Source organism: Macadamia integrifolia, chromosome 1 (genome assembly GCF_013358625.1).
Source record: "Macadamia integrifolia cultivar HAES 741 chromosome 1, SCU_Mint_v3, whole genome shotgun sequence".
Classification (NCBI taxonomy): Eukaryota; Viridiplantae; Streptophyta; class Magnoliopsida; order Proteales; family Proteaceae; genus Macadamia; species Macadamia integrifolia.
In genome coordinates, this window is record NC_056557.1 from 1,792,757 (window position 1) to 1,805,054 (window position 12,298).

General features: G+C 40.1%; 2 protein-coding genes across 6 annotated transcripts in view; both read right to left on the reverse strand.

Annotated features, from left to right (window-relative positions):
• Positions 1–12,298, reverse strand: part of LOC122077796 (histone deacetylase 9) — a 41,403-nt gene that overhangs the window by 13,713 nt on the left and 15,392 nt on the right. The gene's annotated exons all lie outside the window — the stretch shown is intronic.
• On the reverse strand, positions 5,763–7,614 carry LOC122077806 (transcription factor PIF1-like). Of its 5 annotated transcripts, none has more exons than XM_042643682.1 (4): positions 7,338–7,614; positions 6,894–7,152; positions 6,694–6,805; positions 5,763–6,602 (listed from the first exon to the last, which is right to left on the reverse strand). In XM_042643682.1, exons 2-4 carry the CDS (start codon positions 6,961–6,963, stop codon positions 5,789–5,791), a joined length of 996 nt encoding a protein of 331 aa, XP_042499616.1. In that variant the 5' UTR covers positions 6,964–7,152; positions 7,338–7,614; the 3' UTR covers positions 5,763–5,788. The 5 variants fall into 5 exon arrangements, with proteins under 5 accessions (XP_042499616.1, XP_042499650.1, XP_042499643.1 ...); XM_042643716.1 differs by having other exon boundaries at positions 6,974–7,152; positions 7,338–7,610; XM_042643709.1 differs by having other exon boundaries at positions 6,694–6,812; positions 7,338–7,610.

Below are 12,298 nucleotides of genomic sequence, written 5' to 3' on the forward strand. Positions count from 1 at the left end.
ACCTTGGAAATAATCTATACATAATAAAAACATTGTAAGGAAAACACTATCCTTGATGCATGAAATTGTAAACTACAACCAAACACAAATCCTATAACTCAAATATACAGAATGACAACTTACAGTTTTGAAAAGTCGAGTAAAGCTGGCATCATCTATTCCATCCTTCAACGGGACATTTATGGCATAATATTTTCCTTCTTTCTCTCCAATTTCCTTCAAAAAAAAAAAAATTGTATGTCACAATCAAAAATGAAAAGAATGTACAACAGAAAGAGAAGTAGGGTTAGCCCAGAAAGACATCTTAAAGCAGATTTAGCACCTTATGTAGAAGTATCAGCTTCTTGCAAATAGCACTTATACATCAAATATAGGTTGGCTCTAAGCCTCTAACAGAGACCAATCAGGCACATGTCACAGTGAACAGTTTATAAATCATTTATTTCTAAAATGATTAGACTCCAAAATAACCAAAAGAAGAAATACCTTAACATCACCGGTTCCTGGAAAAAACATATCCCCATACTTGTGAAAACTAACAGTCATCACCCTGTCATTTTGAGAAGCATCAAAATAATGTCAATATACTTTCCAGTTTATGGGGGCGAAGAAGAGGGGGAAAATTTTTGTTTGGACTAAAAAAAGAAAACATGTACTGAACCATAAGAGTATCATGGAATTTCTGATCTGTTGGAGTTATAGGGTGGCTACCAAAAGTGGCATACCAATCAAATGGTTCAGATAAGTTCAGGTGATTCCTGTACAATACTGTCCTTCAAAGAAAATAGTGTCCTCTTTCCTGGGGCCTAAATAGGTGGCCTCATGAATTGCCTCATTAAATGATGTTGCAGGTTCCAACACTCTTGATGCTACAAGCCATGTCGTTAGTTGTAATCTCTGCTTACATCAACACAGCAAGACACCAAGGACTGCTGAATCCATGCAAGATATTTAACATGACATCTCAATGGGTTATTGGACTCTCGTTACTTTATTTTATTTTTTATATGGGTTATTGAATGTTTACTCTATACATATTGACCCAGTTGCCGTAGTTCAATTGTCTAGGAAATCTCAATCGAAATTTTCAACATTTCGATGGTTGTGGTGGACCACGAGATGACCAGGTTTTGGATATTTCGACCCAAATTTTGGAAATTCCAGCCCAAATTTCTAGCAATAACCCAGAAAAAATACCTGATTTCAACTAGGTTTCGGAAATTTCGACCTAAATTTCGGTTTTGACCAAAGTCGAAAACCGAGACCTAAAAACCTTGCCAGTTGCATAATTCCCCAGCTCTATTATAGTATATTATAAAATAAACAACTGTTACCACCTGTCCGTGAAATAGAAGGCTTCTTCAACTCCATCACCATGATGTACATCTATATCAACATATAGGACCCTGGCGTGATATTTAAGGAGTTCCAGAATCCCTAGCACTAAGTCATTGATGTAACAAAAGCCAGAAGCTTCACACTTCTTTGCATGGTGCAATCCACCAGCCCAATTTATAGCAATGTCACATAGCTTGTTGTTCAATCTGCGTGCAGCATCTGCTTGCAATGTAAATCAATGGGTAAGAAATAAGAAGTAAGAACTCCACAAAATCCCACTTTTAGAAATCAGTAACGTTAAGTATACTTTACCAATCGTTCCACCAGCATAAATTTGACAAAATTCAAACAAGTTCTCAAATACTGGGCAGTCTTCACCAAGATTATCTGGAGAGGAGAAAAGGGTATAATTCCTCAGTAGACAAAAAATTAGTAGAAAAACTCTGACTAAATCAAGACACAAATTCAGACAAAATGGTAAAATTTTAAGACAAACATCAAAAAGAAAAAAAGAAACAAAAAAAGCAGTCATAAATATGTCAGTCCATATTATTAGACTATATACAGTGAAGTTGTGAACCCAGCTTATAAATGAAAAAGGATTTGGTCAATCAAAGTTATCCAACTACCAAAACATACCTTATATGGCAATACATCGTATGGTCTCAAACCTAAATTATATCAATCAGATTACTAGAATATTTCACTTTCATTTGTTTTATACCATTTACCATAACTTTTTTTAGAAGCATACAAACGTTCAAGACTCTCATAAAAGGATGCTTTAGGATCAAAAGTCTTAAGATAAGCCAAACCAAAAGTCCATATTTAGTAAATATGGGAATACAGTAGTTACCTAGAGAATTCATCAAAAGATACCCCATAGTAGCCATTATAGCTATCCTGGTTCAACCAGAGATAAAAATGTAGCTTACAAGAAAGCTCTCAAGAGATTGAACCCTAGTTCTCCAAGCTTCAAGCTCAATTAACGGTTTCAAGCCTTCATGTGAAGCTTTGGTGAAGTTTTTCAAGCTACATCTCAAGGGTTTGTGAAGAGAAAAGAAGAAGAAGAAGAAGAAGAAAAAGAAAGAGACATAGGAAAAGAAAGAGGTATGCCCCATTGGTTGAAGATGTTCAATCTATGGTATCTCCGAAGGATACCCAGCAACACAAGTAACCAGCTTGACAAATCCTCATTTTTTTGTATATGACTGTAGACTAGGTGTTTGGAAAATTGCCCAGGTAAATATTTGTGATATATTTGGTAGGGATTTGTATTTGTTTATGAGCTTCTGACTGGGGCAATTTGCATAAGCCCACTGCAATTGTATTCTTGAGTCACCAAATGGGTGCTTGATAGATGGGGGTTAGAGCTCCCATGTAGTGGGTAATACACAAAGCCAAGGGTCAATGCCCCTGTGTCATGGGTGCAACACAAATCTGTATTGTACATTATACAAAGGTCAGGTTAGGCCATTTGCACTGTGGGTGTAGGCACATTGCCGACCCACATATATCTCCGTCTTGTGGTGATTAGTTGTGGATTGCATGTGGAGGTATATGGAGGGCATTTTCTACAGGATGGGTGTGTACACCGGGTAGACCCGTCCACGTGGTTGTGAATACCTGTGGTTGAGAGGCAAGGTATGTCACATGCTTGTATGTGTGTGATTGGTAAAGAGCCCAGCGCCAATCAATCAATTCTGGGAGATGTGTGCACTTGATTGAAGGCTGCCAAACATTGAGACTGTGTGACTGAATACAAGAAAAGTCAGTTAGAAATAAGAAGTATCAAGGTTGGAGATGAGGGAAGAAAATGGAAGAGAGGAAGGAAGAAGAAGGAGAGAAGAAGAGGGAAGAGAAGGCACGGTAGGAGGAAAATCGTGAATGAGCTTCTTGCTCATCTCACCCAAATTAGATTCAAATAAGTTTAGGGAATTACATATTCCTCCCTTAGGGAGATAAAAGAGAAATAAGAAAAAAAAATAAGGGAAATTACATGTAAGGATAACTTAACATAAAACATTCCTAATGTACCCCTAATACACATATTCTAACACTCCCCCTCAAGTTGGAGAATAAATGTCATGCATTCCCAGCTTGCATAAGAGGGTACTGAACTGGTGAGGAATGAGATCTTTGGCGAAGATATCCACCAATTGATCACCTGTCCTCACAAAGGGTGTGCAAATGTTACCGGAATCAATCTTCTCCTTAATGAAATGCCGGTCTACTTCAATGTGCTTTGTTTTATCATGTTGCACTGGGTTGTGAGCAATGCTTATTGCTGCTTTGTTGTCACAGTAGAGTCTCATAGGTCCTTCAGTGTCATACTCCAACTCGAGGACCAACCGACACAGCCAAGTGAGCTCACAAACAGTATAAGCCATTGCTCTGTACTCAGCCTCTGCATTGGATCTAGCTACAACCGGTTGTTTCTTACTTCTCCATGTAACTAAGTTGCCACCCACAAATGTGCAATACCCAGATGTGGATCGCCTATCAGAAATGGAGCTAGCCCAATCAGCATCGGAATAACCTTCAATCCTCAAATGATTGTTCCTGGCATACAAAAGGCCTTTTCCTTGAAAGGACTTCAAGTATCTGAGGATACGATACACAGCATCCAAGTGCCCACTCTTGGGTGCATGCAGAAACTGACTCATAACTCCCACTACATACGAAATGTCTGGGCGTGTCAGAGATAGCTAAATCAGCTTCCCCACTAGCCTCTGGTATTTCCCTGCATCAACAAGGGAAGGGCCACAATCCTCTCCTAACTTATGATTCTACTCAATAGGAGAACTTGTTGGTTTACATCTCAGCATTCTTGTTTCTTTCAACAGATCTAGAACAAATTTTCTCTAGCATACATTTATTCCCTTCTTAGATCTTGACTCTTCAATAGCCAAGAAATATTTCAAGTGTCCTAGATCCTTGATCTCAAACTGTTTAGCCAAATAAGCTTTCAGCCTACTCATCATCTCCAGTCACCACAATATCATCAATATACACAATCAGTGTTGTGATGGTGCCATTACCTCTCCGAGTAAATAATATGTGATCTGCTCGACTCTGGGAGTATCCATTTTTTAGAATGGCCTGTCTGAACCTTTCAAACCAAGCCTTTGGTGACTGTTTCAGACCATAAAGAACCTTCTTCAGGAGACACACCTTCCCCTCGACTCTTGGAAACTTGAAGCCAAGAGGAGGCTGCATATACACTTCCTCCTCTAAATCTCCATGGAGGAAGGCATTCTTCACATCTAACTGATATAGGGGCCAATCTCTGTTTGTTGTCACAGATAAAAGAACTCTTATAGAGTTATATTTGGGCACAGGAACAAAGGTCTCCTGATAGTCAATTCCATACACTTGACTAGGGGTGTCAACCGGTCGGGCCGGTTCGGTTTCGGTCGGGCTTAATCGGGCTTGAAGACTTTCAAAGGCTACACCGTGTCCGCCCATTTAACTAATCGGGCTTAGTTATTGAGGGCATGGTACACTTTATATTCGGTCGGTCGGTCTCGGGTTATAATCGGGCCACCTTAATCGAGCTTTAATCGGGCCTTAACCGGGCTACGGACATGTTTAATGTTAAACGGGCTTTAACCGGTTTTTAAACGGGCCCTCTTTAAAATGTGCTATTATATTCCGGCCCACTTATGCAAGCCCAAAAAAATGACAATAAATCAATAAATGATACAAAATATAACCATTATTTAAAATGTGAACATGTCTTTACTTTTTAGTTTTTATTCTTTAATTTGGGGGGTAAAATAGGTATTCTACAATCATTAAAGGGTCGGGTCAAGTCGGTGCACAATAGGCCGGTCTCGGTCAAGTGCCCGACGGTCCAAGTAGCAAAACCAAGACTGACCATTTATAAACGGGCTGAACTCAAACCCGACACGTTTAATAAACAGGCCGGGCTCAAGCCCGACACGTTTAATAAACGATCCGAGCTGGGCCGATCTATAAACGATCGGTCCCGATCGATTTAGTCTAGTCGGGTCGGGCCACGTATTGACACCCCTACATACCACTCCCTTTGCAACCCCCCCCCAACCTCTGCAACGCTCGCAGACTTGCACAATACGTATGTGACCCAACGTGTTTCGTAACTCCTAATACGACATTCTCTTCCCTTAATGCCCTTAATTATTAGTTTCCACGTGTCGACGGATCCTAGACCATCACACTTCCCACGATTACGTAATTTCAACACTTGGAGTCTCCTATCGCTAAAGGCCATTTCCGCTTCGACGCTTGGCCCACCAACGTTTTATTATTAACCAGTTTCCACGTGCCAAAGAGGGGTTCAACCACAGCCGTTCTTTTTTCTCATACGACCTACGGATGGACCAATTGAGCCCTGACCCAACAATCATTAGGTCACGGTGAGGATTGTTTGGATCTCTGGATCCCACCATCAATTTTCTGAGCCCCATTACCCATTAGAAATCCCCGCAAAACTCTGCCACGTGTTTCCAACAGAGCCTCCACCATTCTCACGGTTTAGGTGTCTCAGAGCGCTGGAGGTCCTAGGGGTTGATCGGCAATGCGACGATACCTCTACAGTACAATAGATATAAGAAGCTTCTGGAAAGAGAAGGAGAGAGAGACTGACCTCGCTGCGGCACTCGGCGTCGTCCGCTTCTATTCCCTTTCGTTTACGGTCAGTTGACGGCGGCGCCCCCAACCGATCTGCACTGCCACCGGAATCACCGGAAGATGACGTCACAGTTGGCTCAACGCTCACCACTTCACCCACCACCGCATCCGTAGACGTCAGTGTATCACCGGTCATACTGCCGCACCTAGAAAACGGCGCCGAACTCCTCGTACTGTGTGAAACCCCAGAACCGGGCCCCACTGCTGGCGTCATGTTAGAATCGATAACCGTCGATTCACTTCTCGACAGTGGAGCTGGAGCCGGAGCCGGAGCCGGAGCCGCCGCCGGAATCCTGTTCTCTTCCTGAATCTGACTAACACGGCTGGACTGGCTGAAGTCACTGGTTGGAGAAGTGTAGAGGAGATCAGCACAGATGTCTTCCTCGAGAGGGTCAGGGTAGTGTAGCCATGAAGCCATCTCGGCTTCCTGCAAGGACAGATGACGCGATGCACCTTCCTCTGCCGTCGCTACACACAATTGGACGTCCAAGACTGCTTCTGTCTGTGACGATTTCTTGGGAGATCTCTGGCTCTGGAAAACGACCTGACCGTTCTTCCATACCACCTCGAAGAGCTCATCGTCATCTATGCTGTTCAAGTATACAGAATCAAAATCAAACATAACTAACTACATAACAATGGAATTTAAAAACAACAAAAGGATTGAGAGAGGAAAATCACAGTTTCGATTTCCCCTGCTGCCGGGGTAATTCCGAAGAAATCGGGCTCAAGTTCAACCCTTCCTCCTCTATTTCAAAATCTGGAACACAGTGATTCATTCTCCAGCGCCCCACTGGATTCTAACAACAAAAGCAGAGGAGTGAAGATGTGGATAAAGAAAAGCAGAAACTCCAAACAGGACAAAGGGTAGGGAGAAGAACCTCTCAAAGACTGACTAGGAAATTCAAGAGCCTTAAGAGGGGCGCAGAAGACTTGTTTGAAAAAATGCATAAATAGGCACCTGGGATTGAAGAACCGACATGGGAGAGGTCACGATTACGACTTCAATAAGCAGCCAACGTATGATTTCTCGAGAGCTTGTGGTGTCGAGCCCTAAAACCCGCTCTGTTTGGCTATCACAGAGAAAATAAATTAATAAGCAATCCACTTTCGTTCTTTCCGGAAAATTTCCTCCAAAATCTGTAGGAGCACCCAGAAATTATTGTCTTTTAGCCGAATCGTTCGTAAATGAAAATGAATTCAAAGAATAGAGGAAGAAAAACCAAAATTATGAGTTGCGATTCCCAACTTCCTCTGCCCACAGGATCTTTGATTTTGGTAGAACGAGACAGAGAGAGAGAGAGAGAGAGAGAGAGAGATTTTACCCAAAAAAAAATCAAAAACGATTCTGCACTGGTGCGCCTAGAACTTCCAACCAAAACCCGATCGTTGTTGCCTGCTTAGCACCAGTATCAAACATTTTCTAGTGTTTGAGTGCTAGCAGAGAGGGAGGGAGAGAGAGAGAGAGAGAGAGAGAGATGGCAACCAATTGTGAGAGTCAAGGAGAGTAATTAGATCGCCTTGCCTTTACCCTTGACTCAGAGAGAATTAAGTGGTGTCAATTCGCAGGGTCGGTTTGGGTCGGTTTCGATTGAGATTTGATGAGGCCAAATATGTCCTCGTCTTTAGCACGGCTGAAGCATGTATGCAGATTTGTTACCTCGGCTTAAGTTTAGTCATAAATGTCCTTAGTTGCCATCTCGATCTCTCAAGCTGACCTGCCACCTCGGTCTCTCAAGTTGATCCATCACTTCGGTCTCTCAGGCTGATCTGTCACCTCGGTCTCTCCTCAGGCCGACCCGCCACCTTGGTCTCTTCACAAGCTGACCTGCCACCTTGGTCTCTCCACAGGCCGACCTGTCACCTCGGCTCAGCACAATCAAATAAGACGCCCAGAAACGCACACTCGCCCACTCCTACATTCAAGGGACGTGACCCTTGATTACAGGGGCAAGAGTCAATCCACTCACATCGCCAAGGTGTCCACACCTCTCACGGCTTGTGCCTTTAGGATAACAGAAAAATATTTCCGAAATATGCCCTAGAATCCAGAATATTCCTAGAATCGTAGAGCCATTCTCCTTAAGACTCCATGCCTAGCAAAACTCTCCACAAATGTTCATTTTTCTCCCTCCATCAGCAACCTATAAATAACAAGGTAAGCCTCCATCATGGCTAATCGATCACTTCTTTTGACTGAAAACTCTCTTGAGTATCTGTTGTGGAAAAATCTAACTTAGGCATCGCAGAGTCCCTCGTCAAGTCAATCCGGCTTTCTCCTATCTTCTCTTTTGTGCAGATCTACTGGAGCGTCATAAGCTACAAGGAAGATCGGTTGGTCAATTTTTACCGCATCAGGATTAATTCATCTTCTCAATTTTACAAATTTACATCATGATTGATTTGTTTAAGTAATTGGTCCTCATATACTAAATATTGTCACATTTATAAACAATTGATTGAATACCAATCTTTAATTGGGGTATCGATTTTTAATCAGACTACCAATGATGGAACTAAACAAGTTTTAATCCAACTTTAAACGATCTAATGGCACATTTATCTCTAATCGATCTGTAATCATATTATAAAGTTTCCAAATGATTCGGACTTAATAAACGAACCTTCAACATGTCAATCGAGTCAGACTAGCACCACACATCGAGAACTACCGATTAATAAATATAATCAGGATGGGTCGATTAAACGGTCGGGTCTAAAATTAACACTGGAATATAGAACACTGCCAGAGTGGAAAGGAATTTCTGTGCCAAGCAAATGGAATCTTTTGTGCCAAGTATATGGTATGGTATAAAGAGGACAGAGGTCACATATAAAGTACGAGGAGAGAGAGAGAGGGAGGATTGAGGAAAGAGAAAAAGGATGTTTGGCAGTCCAGCACAGCGAAATCATGTTTGGAACCAGGCCAACGTAAAGCTGAGCCAGAATGGCCACAAGTAGAAAACGGTGAAACCAAGATGACGGCATTTGATGGCGAGAAAGCAGATATTGAAGAGGGTAAGGACAAGCCGCACAGCTTAAGTGGGGACTGGCGAGAGTATCCCAAAACTCAAAAATTAGGACAGAACCAAAGAGGAACTCATTAGTGTCAGACCAAGGAGGTCCTCTCTCTCTCTCTCTCTCTCTCTCTCTCTCGCACCGCTTATGTGGGGACTGGCGAGAGGATCCAAAACTCAAAAATTAGGACGGAACCAAGGAGGAACTCATCAGTGCCAGACCAAGGAGGTCCTCTCTCTCTCTCTCTCTCTCTCTCTCTCTCTCTCTCTCTCTCTCGCACCGCTTATGTGGGGACTGGCGAGAGGATCCAAAACTCAAAAATTAGGACCGAACCAAAGAGGAACTCATTAGTGTCAGACCAAGGAGGCCCTCTCTTCTCTCTCTCTGGTTTTGTACTTCCACTCTGCCACAAGTGCGTAAAGGGGCTAAGAGCTTAAGACACACCTCATCCATCTCAATTTTCTTTAATAAACAAATACACGATGTTTTGATGCTCAATGATGGCTTAATCATGAAAAGCCCCTTAATGTTTTGCCACGTGTTGTTCTATAATTATGTTAAATTTTTGACCACTTTTGTTTTCGCAGCGAGACTCGGGAGACCGATACTGATCCGGGTCAGCCTCAATCGGTCGATTTAACACCCTAATTTTCACTAAAATTGAATTTTTTTCGGTTACTAATTCACAATCCAAGATCGACTAGGTATCAGTCTTAGCTTTGATTCGTATTAATAAAATTCAGTTGATACCACCGATCTAATATCAAAACTTCGCTCCTTCATATGAAGATACAGGAAGAAAAGGATAAAGAGAAGAATACAATTTTGTTGAAAGTGATGGTTCATGACTCATGACTCATGAGTAAGGGTTTAATCAAACATTTAACACGGAAAGTGTACTATATCGAAAAAAATGCTTATGTTCTGATATTGATACAATTTTTTCATACCGAAATTTTGTGGAGTTTCTCTCAATACTGTTTTAGTATGGTAATTCAATATGATTTCAAAATTGATATACGATATCCGATACCGAATTGATACCTTTCTTTATTCATGACAGTCATGATTGATAAAATAGTCATCACAGTCATGATTGAGGTGCCGTTGGATTCCCAGAAGTGGAAAAAACCATAATACCTACCTAACCTATTTTTTTTCCCATTAATAGCCCTCCTTTCTTGGGTCCGTTATAAAATAGCGGTCAGGTAGTGGAGAAGGATAATATGAGAAAGAGAGTGGGTCCCATATGATTTATAATAAAAAAACTGACTTTAAATGCCCAACTGTCGTTTAGCGCGCTAACATGTCAATTTGTGATGTCGACGTGTCGACAACAGCTTCAGTGCCCTGTCCTCAATTGTGACTCATTTATTCGTTCAGATCTCCATATATACACCTTCTGATTGGAATATTTTACTGAGGAGAAAATAAGATTCTACTCTAACGGTTGTCTTTACAGGGCATACGAAGACGGCCATAGAACCCCTTGAAAGCACTATTATTTTGATTTTAGATCATCAAGCCTTGGAAACGCGACATGTGTCCACCTTTGTCCTCTGGGCTTGCTGCCTTCCTCTACTGGATCATATCTTTGGGATAAAATAAATTAAAATTTAACCGGGAAGTTGGAAACAGTCCAATGGACCAAAGCCCATCTTGCATCAGAATATGTTAATTATAAAAGATTACCAAAGCCCATCTCCATCAGAATATATTAATATTATTAATCACAGAAAAATATAAAATTGAAAAAAGAAGAGATAAATAGGAAGACAAAAAAGATGTATTAAAATAATAGACAAAACTTCAGATTAAATCCACATTCATGTGTATGGTTGGACAATATTTGAGAAGGGATGGGCATTGTGGATTTTGAGGTTTGATATACACAATGTTTTCCAAGTACAGTAGTGGAGTCTAGTGCCTGGACAGCTACTGTTTGCCTGAACAAGGTCGTTGCAGGGTTGCAGGGTTGCAGGGGTATGGTGTTAGGTTAGGTCTGTGTGTCCATGAAATTAATTGTAGAGCTCAGGTTTGAAATTTCTAGGGTTTTTTTTTTGGCATAAGCTCTCAAGAAATAGAACTTAAGGATAAGAAGCTTCCCAAAATCCCTATCTAAGGTAGCTGATAGATTGGTCCAACAGTAAAATATGAATTTTACGACTTAGTGGTTAAATGGTCGAAACAATTTCTCAATATTCTCAGGATAAGGCTATGTAGTTGTGGTATTTTTTTTAATTATTGAAGACATTACATGTTAATCAAGGGCTAATACCTGTTTTTAGGTGCTTACTACTAGTGTGCACCTTTATATTTATAATTGTTTTTATTGAGTGGTTAGTTGTTATCATAGCCTCCTGGAAATCCTACAATCATGATTGAACCATTCAATGTTTTGATTTCTAGTTTGAAACATTGTTTTCTAAATTTACCAAATCAATTATCAAACAATATGATAAATCTTACCTTCTTTTTTTTTTTAATGAGATAAATCTTGTTATTTCACATAAATACTATATTAAATAAATTTCAAAATTTTAAGGACAAACCTTTTTTACTCCTATATTAAACAATTTTTGGGAATAAAATAAGGGACAGTTAAAAGAAAATTATAATTTTTTAGTTCACCATCCACTTCAATGACAAGAAGTTCGTAACCTTAGAGAAGTGAATATTCTATAAGATACTATGGGAATAACTTTGATGGTGAAGGGAATAAAAAAAAGAAATGTAATATTACTTCTTGCCCTTTAGTATAACAAACTTTTTTTAATAAGGGTAAATCCTATCATTTCAAATGCTTAATTGAAAAGTACGCAACTTTTAATAAGTCATTTTAAAATTGTTTTAAATTTTTTTTATCCCAAATAAAATTATTTTTAAGAATAACATATACAGCCATCAAAAGAAGGTTATAATTTCTTACTTCACCATTTTAGTTTAAAAACATAATAAATAAATAAATATTTATAATCTATGAGAGAATGTTAGGCATCTACGATTTAAGTGAAGACCGTGGTGGTGGGTTGCTGCACTTGTCTCTCCAAAGATTAGTCGAGGTGCGTATAAGTTAGCCCGGACACCTTGGTTAACGAATATATATATATATATATATATATTAGCATGCCATTAATTTTCCTAGAACTAACAACCCAATCAATAGAGAAACCGAAAAGAAGGGGCATTGAAATCATTTCCTAGTATGTCAATAAGAAAAATCCTATATGTATACATATTTGACCAAAGAGATAAAAAAAAAAAAAAA

Bases quoted from the DNA above. Each gene is read 5' to 3' on its own strand.
- LOC122077806 (XM_042643682.1), bottom strand. From the start codon at position 6,963: ATGCATTTTTTCAAACAAGTCTTCTGCGCCCCTCTTAAGGCTCTTGAA. The intron at 6,806-6,893 runs GTTCTTCTCCCT...GTTAGAATCCAG, and splicing joins TCCTAGTCAGTCTTTGAGAG to TGGGGCGCTGGAGAATGAAT. The intron at 6,603-6,693 runs GTGATTTTCCTC...ATACTTGAACAG, and splicing joins CAGCAGGGGAAATCGAAACT to CATAGATGACGATGAGCTCT.